At 39.0% G+C, this 17,692-nt stretch overlaps 2 protein-coding genes across 2 annotated transcripts; both read right to left on the bottom strand.

Annotated features, from left to right (window-relative positions):
- Positions 1–1,626: 1,626 nt before the first annotated feature.
- Positions 1,627–8,137, bottom strand: golm1 (golgi membrane protein 1). Its single transcript, XM_022757814.1, has 10 exons — positions 7,955–8,137; positions 6,419–6,560; positions 4,954–5,133; positions 4,691–4,745; positions 4,461–4,563; positions 4,095–4,221; positions 3,434–3,584; positions 3,015–3,227; positions 1,900–2,052; positions 1,627–1,718 (listed from the first exon to the last, which is right to left on the bottom strand). Exons 2-10 carry the CDS (start codon positions 6,545–6,547, stop codon positions 1,627–1,629), a joined length of 1,203 nt encoding a protein of 400 aa, XP_022613535.1. The 5' UTR covers positions 6,548–6,560; positions 7,955–8,137.
- Positions 8,138–8,577: 440 nt separating this feature from the next.
- On the bottom strand, positions 8,578–17,692 carry LOC111230865 (LMBR1 domain-containing protein 2-B-like). Its single transcript, XM_022757738.1, has 18 exons — positions 17,592–17,692; positions 16,612–16,829; positions 16,232–16,341; positions 15,021–15,119; positions 14,714–14,881; positions 14,287–14,497; positions 14,024–14,098; positions 13,761–13,865; positions 13,454–13,637; positions 12,451–12,632; positions 12,026–12,159; positions 11,643–11,748; positions 11,361–11,458; positions 10,817–10,920; positions 10,475–10,521; positions 10,242–10,344; positions 9,632–9,725; positions 8,578–9,489 (listed from the first exon to the last, which is right to left on the bottom strand). Exons 2-18 carry the CDS (start codon positions 16,783–16,785, stop codon positions 9,426–9,428), a joined length of 2,058 nt encoding a protein of 685 aa, XP_022613459.1. The 5' UTR covers positions 16,786–16,829; positions 17,592–17,692; the 3' UTR covers positions 8,578–9,425.

Genomic DNA, 17,692 nt, shown 5'->3' with positions numbered 1-17,692 from the left:
CCAGCCTACAGTGCCTTTGGCTATATGAGAATCAAAAAAAGCTGCTGTTTTTGTCTTTCCATTTGACTGGGTTTAATATCAAAATAACAACAGTCTAACAAGAATATCACCCCGTTTCCTTCATTTGCTGCTTTTATGGACATTTTGTAGCATGTAGTGTTCTTAAGTCAGCATCCTCTCTATTGGACGTTGTGCAAAAGTATCTTAAGGCATTAAGATGCTGTTGAGCCTCAGAGTAAAGAGGCCTGCCCTATATAGCCCTCTGATGAAGGCGTTCTGTCACTGGGATCACTCAGATTATTTACATTTACTACAGTATTCGACACCTCTTAACCCTGCAAGGGTCTGCACATTATCATCCAGTTACAGTCACTAAACAGCAGACATAAAAAGAAAATCTAATCCCATTATAAAAATCTACTGATTTTCCAGGCATGTTAAATTTTTCAAGCCAAATGGTGTCAAATCTTGAGATGTCTTAAGCTGTGTTCGCCATTCCATGAGTACTACATAGCATGTGATATAAAAAAGCTTAGTAGTAAGTACTTTCATATCATCTAAACTTACTGCAAAGAATGTGAGCACAGTCACCAACATATTAAGGGTTTTATATATACAGTGAAATGCATGTGAATGGAAAACATGTGTATGCTTGGCTATCATTTGCATATTGCACTCAGTTGTGAATTGGATATGTAGTTGCAAATATTCTTACTACAATAAGAGAAAACTTGATGATCCCAAATGAGGAAATATCTGACAAAAAGTAATATAATCAAATGTACAAAATGTAATTAAAATGACACATAAAAAGACCAGGAAATAAATCCTCATGAAAATGTCAAGTCTTTCATATTGTAATTTCCTTCTGGATTTGTTTTGTGTAGACCTGTGTTTGAAGGGCTGCATTAACCTGTACTGTGCTGCTGTGCTTAGGTTTAAAACAGGTTTTGCTTCCTGATGTCCTGTCCAGGATTCTTCTCCAACTTCATCCCTGCAAGAAAAATAAATTGTGTGAATAAGACAAAACATTATGATTGTCCAACAGTAAAAGCTGTAGCAGACATAAGGATGTTCATTCGAAAATGCTTTTTCAATTGTTTCTTCATGGAAGCATATTAAAAAAAAAACTACAACTTACAAAAAAATAACATCTGGGATAATAAAAATGTTAATACACAATGAATTATGAAAATACATTCTAGGTCCAGTAGTATTTTCTTAGCAATTTGTGATATAGTCAGCTGAACTGGAACATCAGAAATCTGGAACCACTGATAATTTCCTTTACTGCCATTTTCCTAGGAAAATAAAAACAATGAACGGCATTATTATGTAGTGTTCCCATGAATGGGGCAGACCTTCTTCATACTGCACAGCCAGTTTAGCTGCAGCTAGATGACCCTATGCTTGTTTGACAGAAAAATCCCATTGCTCTTAGTGCACAGTTGGGTTTTAAACCTTGTAGAACTTGTTTAAAAACACAGCAAAGATACTCAGAAATGACTGATAGAATAGGATAGGATGACATGCTGCGTCAATGTCATCATACCATAAAAACCCAAAGAACAAAAAAGCAAGTAAATGTCAGAGAGGAAGATATCGGTGTGTGTTTCAGTGTATACCTTAGTTTTGAGCAAGTTCAGCTTGTTTGTCTGCTTCGAACTCTCCTTCATTCTCATCATCCCCGTTATAGTCAGCCAGCTCCTCCGCCATGTCTATCAAATAGTACAATAACATGGTACACAGTACATTTATTTCTTTATATAAGTATCTATCCCTCAGTCAAACTTCATCTCTGGTCTTCAAATGGTCAAGTGCACTTTGATAAACCCCAAAGTGGAGACTGAAATGCACTCTCTCTCCCACTTCAGTTTCAATCTATATAAGCACACATACCTATATTTTCAGGCCGGTTACTCTGCTGTTGTTTCTCCAAATCGACTCCACCCACTGCATCATACTCTTCTGGCTCCTCCAGTTTCTGACCAACAAGAGTCTCATCTGTCTTCCCCTGGCCGATCAGCATGCCTTCCATCCCAGGATCTGCCTCTGGAGATGGAAACAAATCGCAGTTTAATCTTATGAACAATTTCACAACCTCTTCACTGAAACTGTCTAAAGGGTCAAAGATAACTGTCTATCACTGGTGCTACTCAATGAGGTGGAGTGGACAACGAATTGACATGCTGACTCCACTGTGTCACACACTTCAAGCAGGTGAACACACATGCACACACACACATGTAACAATGTATGTATGTACACACACACACACACACACACACACACACACACACACACACACACACACACACACACACACACACACACACACACACACACACACAATATATATAATACAGTGCATATATAACAAAAGCATAAGAATAAAGGTTATTATTCTTCTCTTTTTTCAGTGTTATGTCACATGTTCAGTAACTCCAGTAATATATCGGAAGATAACTTCCCAGTACGTTATTCTGTTTGCATGGAATCAGCTGATGGGAAGAAGTCAATGCATTATGGAAATTATGGCATTTACAACTACAGTGTGGTGAGTAACAGTTGGTGTGTAGTCAAATTCACCACTTTACTTATATATTGCAACTTGGGCTGAATACTATGTCACTGCAGTGATGGGGAATTTAAACCATTACTCTTTGTAAGAGTGGAATTATGTGTCCATAACAAGAGATATAATTTGTGGTTTTGACTGTTAACCCTGATAAACAATGCAATAACGAGGATAGCAAATACTCATCAATTAATTGTGCATACCAACTTTGCATGTGCTAAATGCCAGTTAAAAAGCGGTTCAATGAGAAACATTTGAAGCTAAGTGTGAAAATTGTGCTTTTAAAAGGTTCATGTGTCATGTGTACATTCAAAATATAAAATATATTGGCCAGACACCAGGCAATTGTAATTTCAACATACTGCCAACCACTTTGTCCACTTTGAAAACACAAGTACTTGCATGTTCAAGGTGTTTGATTCTCTGAGTTCTTTACCTTGTGTCTGAGCTCCCTCTTCATGATCATCCATCACTTCCATCGCTTTATCCTCAGTCAGATTATTCTTCAAGAGTTTGTTGTTCTCTGGATCAACCTCCTGTGTTTTGTCAGCTCCCCCTGGTGGTAGCAAAATGTCCTGCTTGACTGCAGCAGCAGAGGGAACAAAAGTGAAATCTACCTTGGATAGATCCTTCACTGAAGGCAGGTCCACTGGGGCATCGGGAAATGGGACATAACAAGGCAGAAAGTAAGCGCAATGTGAGGGTGTACACTTACTGCAAGTGTCCTTAGATATGTAGAGATATAAACACACACAAAATGCATCGGATGTTCAGTATGTGCATAAACATAGATACATATACATTGTTCAGTATACTGATTCACCACCTCCTGAGCCATTCATGTTTTTCTTTTACCTTTGTCTACAATGATCTCATTGGTCAGTAGTTCAGGTTCATTTCCTTTTGGCTGAGATAGGCTTGGAGTGTGGTTTACAACAGTTGGTGTCTTATCAGCTTCAGTCATAACTGGTCTGTCCTCGTTTACTGCTCCATCCACTGCATTTTCCTGTTGAGGAGTGAACATCATTATATACCACATTCTTTTACACTACCAAAAGATTATACACTTGGCCCTACAGAATAAATGGACCAGTCCTGTCCTTTTGTTTTAGCTGCATAAATAGGTGTCATCAACTCCATTTCCACACTTGCATGAAAAAAGACTAACGAGAATGATCTTGAACGGACTAAGAAAAAGGAATAATTGTGGGTGTCAGGTGGGTGGGTTAGAACATCACCAAGCTAGATGAGTTGCTGTTTTGCTGTATAACAAACAAATGAAAATGTATGTGTTGAGAAACACTTCCAGAGTTTTACCAGAATAAAGTATTTATGACAACTGGTTTGCCCAGAATGTAATGGGTTACAATGAACCAAGCATAAGAAATAGATCAGGCCTTATATAGCCAATACTTATCAATTTACAAAATGGCTTGAACGGCCCCAGCCCTCTGCCCCAATCCCAGTCCTGTGGAGAGGGTCTGGATGTCCCATGGTTCATTATCAAACAACTCACCTGTGTTGTGATGCCTGCTGCAGGGACAATGAGCTTCTCCATTTTTTTCTGAGCTTCAAGTTTAACAGCCGCCACTCTCTCATCACACAATTCCTTCTGGGACAGAACCTGGGATTGACAATGGGTCCTGCACATGTGCACAAAAACACACAGACACACACACACATATGTGTTAACCAGGAATGACAGAAATATATTCACTCCCTAACAGCACTTCATGTTCATGTGATATATCTGAAGCTGAGTTAATGTTGAATTGTGGTTATTGTCTATTATTAATATCAAGAGGGCTGCATATACCATAAACAAAGATAAAGCAATTCATCTTTGTATAAATCCAATTATGGAAAATAATCTTTTTCTTACATGTCATAAGTGAGTTTGCTGTTAAGAGTGTTGATGTTGCCTTGGCAACTCTGTAGCTCCTTCTGCAGCTTCCCCAGGTCATCATTTAGCTGATTCAACTGCCCTACAGTGCAGACACAAACAAGACATTAACAGCCATATAAGAGCTGAATTACATTATTTTTCACATTATTTTCAGAGGACTGTCAGCTATTGTTTTTGAGATAAAGAAGTTACATATTAACAGTTACCTGTGAGTTCCTGTATGGTTTTGGTAGAGGAGGAAACATTCTGCTGCAGTGTGCCCTAGAAGTAACAAAACAGCAACTATCAATATTCACAATCAATTTTTCACTTCATGATTTGTGAGTTTAGTGTGAACCACAACAGTGAGCAAGTCAAAAAGGTGGTTTCACTGGCCCAAAATGAACTACTCTGTGGCTGTAGTTTAATGTGCAATTTGTCCCTGTTGCTTTTTGATCCCATTATAACTCCTAGTGATGTTTATTTGCACCTTCTCTTGGCTGCAAGTGTTCTGGGCTCCTTCCAGCTGTCTCTTGTAGAGGTTTTCTATGTGGCTGATCTGCTCCTTCTGTCTCTGGATCTCCTCTTGGAACTCATTCTTCTTCATCTCTGCAGCTCCTCGCTCTGCTGCTCCACGTCGAACTTGGCCCTCCAACTCATAGAGCTTAGTCTGTAGCACACAGAAAGACAAAGGGATTAGGGTTACTATTTACTAGTTTTTTAAGCAATTAATATGTGCTAAACTCATAATATTTAGACTAAAGAGAAAACTGGTAATGATAACAACAGTCTGGCTGTGCAGTGAACACTGAAAAAACACTGGGTAATGACAGATTGATAGAAACCCAATACAAAGCACTATGGTTGTGTTTTAGGAGTTTCTTCTTCATGTCACTTATACCCAAGACAGCAAAAGTAGAGCACTAACAACTGCACAAATGTTTCAACAAAACAGCAGAAATATTTGCTTGGGCCTCTATTCCTGTTCTACAATACAAATAAACAAGGTACTGGGTTAGTTGCTTACAGTGACTTGCATTAAAGGATGTGGTCAAAATTAATGTTGATGGCTATTGTAAAAGCTGTTAAAGAGCATTGCATAACATACAAAAAGACCCTCCAACTGTAAAAACTGTGAAACCCTGAAGAAAAAAAACCCAAGACAAAATGAGGAACACAGCCGATGAGAATGGAGAGAAGAATCATGCACTCATGTTGCAGATCTGCAGCAGCAGCGTTGGGAGTATCACCGTCTGCAGCTGGAGTGCTGATTATGGGAAACCTTCTCATCCTCTCTGCATGTTAGTTTTCCTACAGCAACTGTAGCCAGAGGTTGCTGGCTCATTTTTTGCTCTGTATCATGGCATTTATCTGTACAAGGTGCAAAAGGTTTTATAGCCATGAACACCTAAAAACACAAGTCTGCTAGTGTTGTGGATTTATTTGGTGGGATGCATAGGCCAGGCAATGTTAGCTTTCTTGTTAGCTTACCTACAAACCTACAGTCCTCTCCTCTCTTCACTGTAGTTCTGTAAAAACAATCCAACTAACTTAACTCTTGCTAGTTTTTACTCTACTGTGTTTATGGTGCTGTGTTTGTGTGCATGTTGTTTGTTTGATGATGATTTTATAAGCTTTGTTTCTCTTCAGCTAGAGTATCTACTTCCACACCATATATGATGCTCTGGAGACACAATGTCAATTCTTTGATAATACACATCCATTAATTTTGGGGGCGCAGGTTCTGAAGGAGCACTGAAGGAAGGGGTGTATTTGCTTTGATGTTGAGCTCAAATATCAACAGCCTTTCTCAAGCACTGCTTACTATACCTTTAAGTTTTAAAGTAGGTTGTTGTTGTTTGTTTTGACATTTTAAAAAGGGATAAATTGTGCTGTTTACTATGGTTACAAAACCAAATATATACATACACACAAACACAAGAAAATTAACTTACCTGCAGCTCCAGGTTGCGTGAGCTGGACACCCAGTAGTTAAAGCCCAGAACCAGGATACAGGCGATTAGAGCGCCAATCATTAGAGGGGGTGATCTTCCTCCACGACGCCCATTCCCCAGTCCACCCATAGCTGTCTACAGACTGGAGAAGCACAAACCACAGCTAGGGTCAGCACACTTTCCATTAATTCTAAAATGACAAGTCTTTTGTGTGCTATGGCTAAGGTCATTAAATAAGTACATAAGCATTTATGGTTGATTATAGACATGTACAAAGCTCACTGCCAGACTTGCATACTACTTGCATCAGTCTAATGCGCCAAGTTAATGTCCTTGGAGTTCGCAAAAACACAGAAATCTGAGTACAGAAAATGTTATCTGACATCACAGTATGTTTAGCAATTCCACTATAGATACTGCATAAATGCAACTTTGTTTTTATGTGCACACTTTCGTTTTAGGACTAGACCACAAACATTACGACCACTATTCTAAAGAACATTCATGACAGACTGGACACTGTATTATGAAATACTCAACAGGAAGATCTCAGTTTGTTCCTAACAATGGTGACTTACTTAAAATGCCTTAAGGGGGCTATAAAGCACACATTATCAAGACATTTCCACGGACCCATAGGTGCTGAAACTCTATGCTATTCACGCATACCATAAACACTTTACGTCATATCATATTCATATCACATCATATTGCCTGGGGGTGGCAAGGCATACTGTCCATGTAACTAATATGCCCAACCCTGGCTTTCCATGCTTGGGTCCCTTCCATACAAACGATCCAGGAATGAACCAGATGTAAAGAACTGTTTAGACTGGTAGACCGTGGGTCACTCGTAAATTACGTCATGCAGGTTTATCATAGATTAAAACAGGAATAGATTTCAAGACAGAATCATAAAACTGTGGCTGTAAATACATAAATCACCACCAGGAAATAACAGTATTGCCAACACGTATAATCAGACGTGATATGGCTGAGGAGAAAGAGGTGCCTTGTATTAAACTGGTGAATGATGCTTACATTCGTGTAAACTGATGAATCCCTGTCGTTACAGCAAAAGATGGCCCAGGGGGAGCCAACCTCAGTTCAAGATGACAAACAAGCACCGGGATAAAATGGGAAAATCTGGCCTCTGCTATCAAATTACAGGTTACAGCTTCCTTAAACGCATTTGGCAGTAACCAGACAGAGCCTCTTCTTTCTAACCCAACATTTAACAGCTAGCCAAAAGGGTCGATCAGCTAAACTCAGGCCAGGAAGGAGCTTGGCTGTTATCCGCTACACCTGGACCTATCTGGTAGTTTGTAATAGATATATGTTATAGTATAATTTATTTAAAGGACTCAAAACCAGACAGACAAAGTAGGGTAATTAATGAAGCACAGCTCGGCCAACTATCTGAGTCAATGCTAAAAGCAATCAGCGTTGCCACTGTACGCTCGCGTCATTAAGCTAGCTACGTAGCTTATCTACAGCTGCCGCTTGCTAATGTTGGCAGCCAGACCATCTACTTACCCGGAAGATTCGAGTCACAAAACAGGAATTAAATGTTGGACCTAATATATAGAGTGACACTTGGTGATATATTAAACAATGTAGCCGCGCTTCCTCGGCAGTTATGAGCGCATTCCCGCTAGACAGTTAGCTCGTATCCATTATTGACATACAAACAGCAGTGTCCCTGTGTTGTATGGCAAGTCGCTGTTTGGTTTTTCTTGTGCACTCTTCGTGTATTTACGGTACGGGTGCTGGAAACGGCCAAAAATGGACGCGTTATTATTATGCATTATAATAGAAAATGTCAATTGTCTTACTAGATGTTCTAAAAATTGCAATAGCTCCGACTGAGAAGCAGTCTGATTTATATGTCTGAGGAAATTTAAAATCGTGTTGTCAGGAAAAAAACGAATTGAATTTCAATGTGATGTGGAAAATTCCCATCCATGTTACAAAGGAATTTTCTCAATGCATTTGCCGAAGTATTGAATAAATTCCTGTTTAGAATGATCATAACCTTGTATCACCAATACATTTAATATAATTAATTGTACTGTGCAGTGTTTGGGCAAATTATAATGCATTATGGAACGTATTATTATAGGGAAAAAACTCTCCTTACTTAAATGACATTACATTTATTCAGTTTAGTTTACATTGCATGTATTACATACAAGTCATGTTGTTTAGTAAATATGGTAAACAAATACTCCATAAACACAAAACTTTCAACAAGAAAAAAATTAGGTTAATGTTAATATCTTCCCTTTGAGTAAATGTAAACTGTTTTCATTTGGTTTGTGGCACAGTAAGCTATTTAATTCCTATATAAAATGTATCAATATTTGGAAAACAATGAATTTCCACATATATAATGAGTGTTGAGCAGCACGGTTCTGGGTTTGAACCTACTGGCCTGCCTGGGCCCCTCAGTGTTGAGTTTGCATGTTCTCTCTGTGGGAATGGTTTGTCTCTATATGCTAGTCTTGTGATAGACTGGCGACCTGTTCAGGGTGTACCCCGCCTCTTACCCAATGTCAGCTGGGATTGGATCCAGCGGCCCCTCTGTGATCCTCAAAGGATAAGTGGTATACCTAATGCATAGGTTGATAATAGTATCTGACCACAGCTACTACACGTGCACAAATGTTTCACTCATCTCTTTCATCCTTCAGTCTACTTATGAAACACAACTCGAAAGATAATATCAAGAAGGTTTGGTTGTACAAAAACTGGTTATGTCTTTGGTTGAAAAACATCCCTTTAGAGTTACCAATCTCTTTCTATAAACCAGTTACATAAATCAGCTGATATAAAACCTTTATTTACAGTGTTCATGTTCATCCATTACCTGATAATATGCACATCTCAGATACATTGTCATCCTCTTTAATTCCTGAGGTATAATCCTTTGCGTTTAGACTTTTTCCAAGAAAATATACAGTCCTTTATGTTATTATTTATGCTTTCCTTCCATGTCCTCGGTCAATCAAACATCTTCAAAGATGCCCGTGCTAGAAGGTGACAGAGACAGGTAACGTCCTCCTGTAGATCTGTTGTGTCAATCACAGAGAGGCAGAGTAAGTGACAGAGAAAGAATGTTTGACCATATGTGATTTGACTCTGTAGGACATTATTATTATTCAGCCTCTATCAAACACTAAACATGTGTAATTTATGTAGCGAGAACCATACCTTCTGTTTGGAGAGCCTTCATCACTGGAGTTGTCTTGCAGTAAACCAGTCTGCTGCTCGTCTGTCTCTCCATCTCTTCTGGTGAACGTGATAACTGAGAATGACAAAGAGCAATGTATAGACAGTATACTTTAAGTATGCATTTTTTGACTGACATAAGCGATCTTGATCAACAAAAGGTTTATTTGAATGAGAACATAGAGTTGTAAGGTGACACAGAACACAGAAATTGCCACTATTTTTTGTTGGACAGATTAGCTCTTCCAAAATGACTTTTTTGTTGTACATGTTTCATTATGCATGTAAGTTATTGTGGGAGCTTGGGAATATAGCGTCACTGGGTGGTGCAAATTCCAGAGTAACCCACCCTGTCACAGCGTAAAGCCTCCCTTGTGTGGGTGGGGTGCCTTTTGGCTAAAATGGCAGATGTTTAGTTTCCGGCACAGGGCAGTAAGTTTAGGGGTCAACTGTCTATAAACATTCTCGTAAAACCAAGCCATCCACCCAGAACCTTGTTGAAAATGTATTGTCATATCAGTAACAGTGAGCAACACAGAGAAATATTAGTATTAGTAGAACTATTAATTATAGTAGTTTTTCTAAGCCCTACCACTTTTCTTGATCTCTGTTACAGGACTGTCATCCTTTAACTCAGTGTAATCAGCTCTGCTCCGTCCAGCGGTCCCATGGATTCCATACCGCTCCCTCCAGGCCTGAAACACAAAACAAAACAGGCACATAAATACCTGGATACACTAAGCACAAACAAGAAAGAACCAGTGAGCCAACAGATTGGGGAGATTGTCTTGAGAGAAATGATTTGATAGAATAAAAATTCCTAACCCATCTCCGATTTTCTCCATCTTCAGCTTTCTGTCTTTTCCTTCTTTCTACAAATGGACAAATTATAGAGCATCGTTAAAAAGAATGTGCACTTTTATTCATTAAAATTGATAATTATTCATTTCCACACATTCAACAACTTGAGGTATAAGAAGTAAATATATAGTATAAAATGAATAGGAAAGCTGCTGTATCAAATAAGTAGTTAATTTACTATAAAAGTTACTATAAAAAAGGAGAGAAACAAATATTGGATCAAGTCTGCAAAATATTTCACACAAAAGTTAATAAAAGAGTCAAACAAATACGGAAAGTGAGCGTTTGACTTTCTACTAAAACTACCTCTTCTGATGAGTTCCCTGCCTTCATCCACCAGGTCAGAGGTCAAGTCATCGTCAGTGATGTACTGATGGAAGCCCAGGAGGTTCAAACAGCGAGAGCCCAGGCTACAAACACAGACAATTTCAAATATTCTGTTGAACATACTTTCTTAATGTGCAACATGAAAAAGAAGATCTAACTAACAAAGGTCTCTCAGAGCAGAATCCTCCTACCAGACCCATGCAGGTCTGATCGGTCAAAAAACAAGTGGGTCAGTTTAAGGTTGAAAAATCGACTTGTCAGTGCTCTCTGGTGGACAAATTATGTAATGGAGACACCCTTTCTGAATTACCTAAAAACATTTTTTAGGCAAATTCCTTTCTGTACTGTTATTTTTTGTTACTTATCGGCTGACACATACACTGATTCTGATATATCTGCAAAAAGGCTCATATCGGCTGAAGAATCGATCTTAATTTTGTAAGCATATAACCAAAACTACAGTATACTTTAAGGTAGTCTTCATATTAAACCAGTGTTTAGTTGTTTGTGGTTACTGGCTTACTTGTAAAAGGTGGCAAAGCAAAGCAGCAAAACCAGCATGGGATAATAGATGTAGAACCCATCAGATATGAAAGATAGAAGATGCATAGAGCCCATGATCTGACGGAGGGAGAGAAAAAGAGTCACACCATTTTAGATTATCTGTACATATATATTTTTGTGACGGGTACATTAATACATGTTTTTTAATATGAATGCCTGTGTTGGCTTGTGTGTATGTGTGTGCGCGCATGTGTGTATGTGTGTGTGTGTGTGTGTGTGTGTGTGTGTGTGTGGAACCCACAGAAGTGTAGGATGTCTGAATTCTGTCCTGGTGCGAGATGGCGGAGTCCATGTGAATCAGGCCCAGGAAGTTGAGGCACAAAGGAGGAGTCAGGCGACAAAACAACCTGAGTGTAAAAGATAAAAAAGAAGAATCATAATGTCATAATACATGAGTTAAACAGTGTGAGAAGATCTACAGAAACTATGCCCTGTAACACTGGTGAAAACAGTTTAGTGTAACAACTTCCACTCGTATAAAATCAAAAACATTATGACGGAAACGTTATGTGATGCTAAAATTGAAACTTACATTTTAATGTCTAAACAGATTAACTAAACCAACACCTTATGCCTATTATGTGAAATAAAATATCTTAAATTCTGACTTCATGAGGGACGTACATGCTGCTGAACTGCAGGCTGTAAGCATCCGTCTGGTGATGTGGCACCAGGTGATAGTAGTTGAAAACTCGTATCCTGAACACTGTGGAGTAGACGCACACACACAGGAAGAGGATACTGATAAAGCACGCCATCTGGTGAAAAGAAACAAAACAACAGGTAGAGAGGATTAATTCAATGCCACACATCTCAAACGAGCGTATTATTGTGAGTATAAATACTTTTTGTTCACAGCAGATTATTAACAATATAATGAGATGAGACTACATGTGTTTACAAGGCAATGATAAATATATTCTAACAATTTCCTCGTAAAGAGAAAAAGGTATAATGAATAAATAAATAAATAATATGTTGGTCTGCACTGGAAGCTTAGGTTTGTTGGGTATGTGTGTTTCCATGCCCCTCACTCGACACATGCTTACCTCAATACAAATGTAGTTGTATTGTTTTTCAGCCATCTGAATAAAGACAGCGAAGAGAGAGAGGACAGGGTGTGTGCTGAAGAAGGTGCACTCAGACCAGACCACTGCTGCAGAGAGGAGACCCAGGAGCACTGCCAACAGCCTGTAGGAACCCTGCCTGAACACACACTCCCAGAACCACTCTGGGGACACACACACGCGCACACACACACACACACACACACACACACACACACACACACACACACACACACACACACACACACACACACACACACACACACACACACACACACACATGCACATGCATAAATACAAATGTTGGAGGAACATTCAAACTGGCATTTGAGTTACACATGTCACATACTGTAGGCATGGATTCAAAAAGAGCTCACAAGCAAAGAAGATTATACATTTTATTGCCACACAGACTGAAGTCTTTCTAAAACTCGGTCCTTTTACCATGATGTGCATGAATGTGTTCCCCTAAAACCTGTCTGTTCTATTTTAATTATTAATTATTATCTGAGATCATGAGATCTTGGGTTTGTGCTGAAGTTACCAATAATTGACATACCACAGAGTTCAATTATACAGTGTTTCCTTAAGATTTGTGTTTTTGACACTCTAAAACAACACTTCTACATCAGTAAAACTTAAAGTTCAGCAGCTTTTTAAAGGCAGTGACACCCACCCCGCCAATTCAACTGTATTGGGGGAATTCTGGGATACATTAAATACACATAGAAAAGACCAGAATTACTGGAATAAAAAAACAGCAGCAATCAGGATCCAAAGAAATCACTGTTATAGGATGAGAAATTTGACCAGTGGTGGAAAAAATTTATTCAAAAACAGGAAACACAATTCAAAGAAACACTGGCAGGCTACTAAAGGTCATGTCTAGCAAAATGAAAATACTGAATTATAAGTACCTTTACTTTGTAGTCAAGTAAAGTTGCCTCATCTATGAATTTGAGATTCTGGTAGTGACTGTACTCACCCACAGTAGGAGTGTAGATGAACCTACAGATCCAGCCGTGGTGGTGCGCTGAGGGGAAGCTGTGGACAAAGTGTCGTACCGGGCTGCTCTGACTTTTAGCTACATCTTCCAGGTGAAAAGCCTGGTCTAACAAGATGGACCACTGAACCTGTGTCTGACCGTGTCTCTGCACTGCAGAAATGACCTGAAACATACGCACACATACAGGTAACCAGGGCAAATAAATATTATTCGCATTTCCATATGCTGCTATATTTTTGCATTGCTTCCTTTAAAATGACAGTGCAAGGTTAAAAATAATAATTACTTTTTTATGAAGCTTAACTAGTCCTCTTTTGGTGGGAAGGACATTCTGTTCCTCACAAGAGCTTTCCCCATTTCTTCCCATCTCCTCTTGGTACTCAGTGGGACACTGGAATGAGATGAAACTCAAATGAAGGCTGTCCCACAGATCCTGACTGTAAAAACTATAAGTGCAACGTTACTTTTTCCACGTAGACATAAAAAGGAAAACTTGTATCGGTTAGTGAATTTGATTTAGGGAACAAATCGTGTTCATGTATTTCTCACCTTTGTCAAAATGGTGTCCACACACTTCCTGAGAGAGTGGTTGTACCTGACAGATTTATGGACAGCTGCCACCTCCTGATAATACATAATATTTTTCTTCTTGTTAAAGTGAAAATAAAAGCCAGACAAGCCAAAAATGCAGATGATATGTTGATTTTGTTGTTAAAAAATGGTTTTCATACATATAAGGACAACATTTTTAACACCTGCTGGAAGCTGTTCTCTTAACACTCTTACAGCACTGAATTGTTTATAAAACTCACCTCCATAACATCTGCTAGGTTCTCCTCGGCTGCTGCCTTCTCAGTAGCCATTTTTGCTGCCTTAAAATAGGTCTTGGCCAGCAGGTAACCATGGGAAGATGAGAGCCAATAAGAACGAGGGATCTCCACCAGACCGTAGCCTAGCAACAGCACCAGAAGGAAGAGGCCCCAGGTGTTGGCAGCTGTTATACAGATGGTCTGGAGATCCGTCCTGCACAAGTTTTACAAAGACAGATAATCAATACACTTAATCAATATTTTAATCAATACGTAACGCATCAATACACAATACATAATAGATAATGGCAGCTTAGAAAACACAACCACGGTGCAACATGAGCAAGTGGGTTTTTTGTTTTTCTTTTCTTCTAGGTTAAAATAGGTGGGCCCATTCACTGTCTTATGAATGCAGGTACACTTGACTGACCATGTGAGTTTCCACTGTGGGTGAGCAGCCACGTAGATGAGCAGAGAGATGAAGATAAGGAGGTAAGTGCCATAATAGATGGCGTTTTCAATGAGAGCCGTTTTAATCTTTCCAACTCTGGAGAAAGCTCCCGACCGTGCATAAGACTGCATGAAGGGCAACAGCAGCCTGTACACTCAGAAAACACACATACACACACAGAGAAGACAGAGAGTCAATATACCAAAACACAACTGTCTATATAACAAAGGGTGGAACATACAGTTATAGTTGAGTGAGCGACTGAGTGTGTGTGGTAGGATCTCACCAAGTAAGAAACTGAGAAGTCCAGTATACAACTCTCCAAAAAACTGGTAGGACGCCATCTGGGATATAACTCCAGGGCTCCTCACACACCTTTGGTACACTGCAACACACGCATGCACGCACACGCATGCACGCACACGCGCGCACACACACACACACACACACACATACACATACACATACACACGCAGTTCCAAAAAGCAGAGTTAAAGCATTTTACAGTGGATTTAACATAAGCTTGGCCTAACCACCTGCAGTAATATAAAACTCAATCACAGAGATTAAATGCAATTCGCTCTCACATTATATGTGTATACATGTGACATCACAATTATGACACAACCACAGTGCAATAAGCATTTTCAATTGTAGCAGAGTGCACAGCTGCCTACTACAGAGTCAAATCGTACACTATAGTTGCTTTAAAGGGAAATTACAAAAAAAAAAAAAAAAAAAAAAATTAAAACTATTCATCCTATTTCTTCAACATGATGTAGTTCCAATAAAAAAAACTCAGTAGAGCCAGATTAAAACGGGGTACTGTTTATGGAAAGATATTTTCATATGCCAAATTTTATAATTGCATTATTTCAGTGCTGTGAACACCACATATGGAATTCAGTTCACCTCCCTTGCAACAGGGTTATATGCACAGCTAGATTTGATGCAGATAATGTTTTACCATGAGAGATAGGTGAGGAAATGGATGAGTCTTTTTTTAAGTCTGAGAAACACCTTTATGACCAGACACTCTGCTGCAGAGGAGTGACTGCAGAACACTATTACAATAATATTGAGCAAATAACATCATATAATGCCACAGCAAAACTGTTTGTGCATGTATGAATCAATAAAAAGTTTATAAAATTGTCAACACTAACACTGATAACAGGATCAGGTCATTCAGATAATACAACACACATGTTCTTCTTTCCAATTGGCTTTTGATGTGGTATCATTTATTATTTAATCTACACAATATATAAAATAATACCATAAAATACGTAAATTATATAGTTTAAAGCAATAATACATTGAAAATCAGAAGAAATTTGAATATCTGAGGTTTAGGTAAGAACTGTCCAATTTAGCCAAAAGGTTATATATTGTGTATGATTTTTGAATGGTTCTGAAACACAACACGTAGGAAGAGACTGCATTGAAATCAGCAAACCGTAGCCCTGGCTTTGATAAATCAAAAATCGTATTTACCTCACAGATGGATAAAGAGATGGGCTGGCTGCGGTCTGATGAGTGCGTCTTGCTTGAGTTACAGGAGTAGGGTGGTTTGAATTGTCAAGAACACACTGCTTGTAGATGGTCTAAGAGAGGAGCAGAGTTTGCACAGTCAGGTGAACACTCAGTGAAACACAGGATGGAGCCTATTCATCACATAACAATGGTACAGGTATGACGCCAGAGGCAAGAGCAGTGTGAGTAAACACACAGCTCAACATCACTCTTACACAGATTATTCTCAAAGAACACACACGGACTCACATCCTGGTGATTCCGTTTTTATTCTTAAAAAACCCAAGCCAAAAATAACCTTGTGTTGACACACACTTCAAACAGCTGCAATGGTTTCATACCGTGCTGACATCGAGTGGCAGGATGAAGATGATGAGGAAGCAGAGGAACCAGGAGAGCAGCGTCCCGAACAGGACCATCCGCTGCTGCTTCCGCAAATCTCCATAACGCTGGAGGAGGTAGAGGGCCAAGAAGAAGACAACTACGACCACGACAGCCAGCGCAGCACCACTCATGATGATGAACGAACAGACAGACGTCAGGAGCTCATGATGACAGACTGGAGGGAGCAAGAAACAGAGAGAGCAGAGAGGAGCTCATCGGACAAACTGCAAACAGATTGGATATGAGCTCTTATCTGCAGGATAACAGGGAGAAACAGTATGACCTGAACACTCAGGGCAATACTGAACATGATACAGCGATGAGGTAAGCAGGGAAAATCAACAGGAAAAGAGTTGGAGAGAAGAAGGAATGAGGGGGGAAAAAAACTAATTAAGTGATGAAGTGAGGCAGATAGAAAAAAGCTGTTTGAGTGCCTTATATAGACTCTAACACTGGTTTTTGCATGTTTTAGACTTTTTATTATAAATGATATATAACCTGTACTTTACATTACAGTTTACCATTCTGAAACCATTCTATTGTGGTGTAGAAGTCTGGTATTTTTCTAGTGTCTACGATTCATTTCTGTACAAATCTGTTAGAATACCAAACTCAAGCAAGTTTAAAATAAGCAAAAATGTTAATTATAAATCATTTGTAGTTAAGAGCAATAAGGTCAATGTTTAAAATGTGAGGTGGTCTTACTGTTCATTTAAACTTGCTCTCAATCTCTTTTGTTTTAGTTTTGAATTTTTGGTGAATAGTGTGTTTCACGATGATTCGACAGTGTAATCATGTTAAACATCAAAGCTAAAACGGCGAGCATTAGACTTTGTTTACAACGCAGCGGCTGTTGTCTCGTTGAGGTTGATAGACTCTGTGGTTTATGAACAAAGAGCCTTTTTGTCAGAGAAAGCACAGCTCAAGTGATTCTTACCTTTAGAGATTCTTCTCTCAGACTAAAGCCTGTAAACTGATAAACTGCCGGAATTTGCAGTCACATTGTGTTCTTCAGACGTGCAGTCCGACAAATGTACA

The sequence above is a fragment of the Seriola dumerili genome, unplaced genomic scaffold, assembly GCF_002260705.1.
Source record: "Seriola dumerili isolate Sdu_G_001 unplaced genomic scaffold, Sdu_1.0 BDQW01000290.1, whole genome shotgun sequence".
In the NCBI taxonomy this organism is placed as follows: domain Eukaryota; kingdom Metazoa; phylum Chordata; class Actinopteri; order Carangiformes; family Carangidae; genus Seriola; species Seriola dumerili.
Note: the sequence above shows the minus strand (reverse complement) of the source record. Positions and strands in the feature narration are given on the sequence as shown.

What these genes read in the sequence shown, in the direction of transcription:
- golm1 (XM_022757814.1), bottom strand. Translation starts at nt 6,547, where the DNA reads ATGGGTGGACTGGGGAATGGGCGTCGTGGAGGAAGATCACCCCCTCTA. An exon ending in AACCATACAGGAACTCACAG is followed by an intron (nt 4,564 to 4,690) that starts GTAACTGTTAAT and finishes TCTGCACTGTAG; the next exon opens with GGCAGTTGAATCAGCTAAAT. An exon ending in TGAGATCATTGTAGACAAAG is followed by an intron (nt 3,228 to 3,433) that starts GTAAAAGAAAAA and finishes CCGATGCCCCAG; the next exon opens with TGGACCTGCCTTCAGTGAAG.
- LOC111230865 (XM_022757738.1), bottom strand. Translation starts at nt 16,785, where the DNA reads ATGAGTGGTGCTGCGCTGGCTGTCGTGGTCGTAGTTGTCTTCTTCTTG. An exon ending in CATCTACACTCCTACTGTGG is followed by an intron (nt 12,633 to 13,453) that starts GTGAGTACAGTC and finishes GTGTGTCCCCAG; the next exon opens with AGTGGTTCTGGGAGTGTGTG. An exon ending in ATGGAGAAAATCGGAGATGG is followed by an intron (nt 10,345 to 10,474) that starts GTTAGGAATTTT and finishes TTTGTGTTTCAG; the next exon opens with GCCTGGAGGGAGCGGTATGG.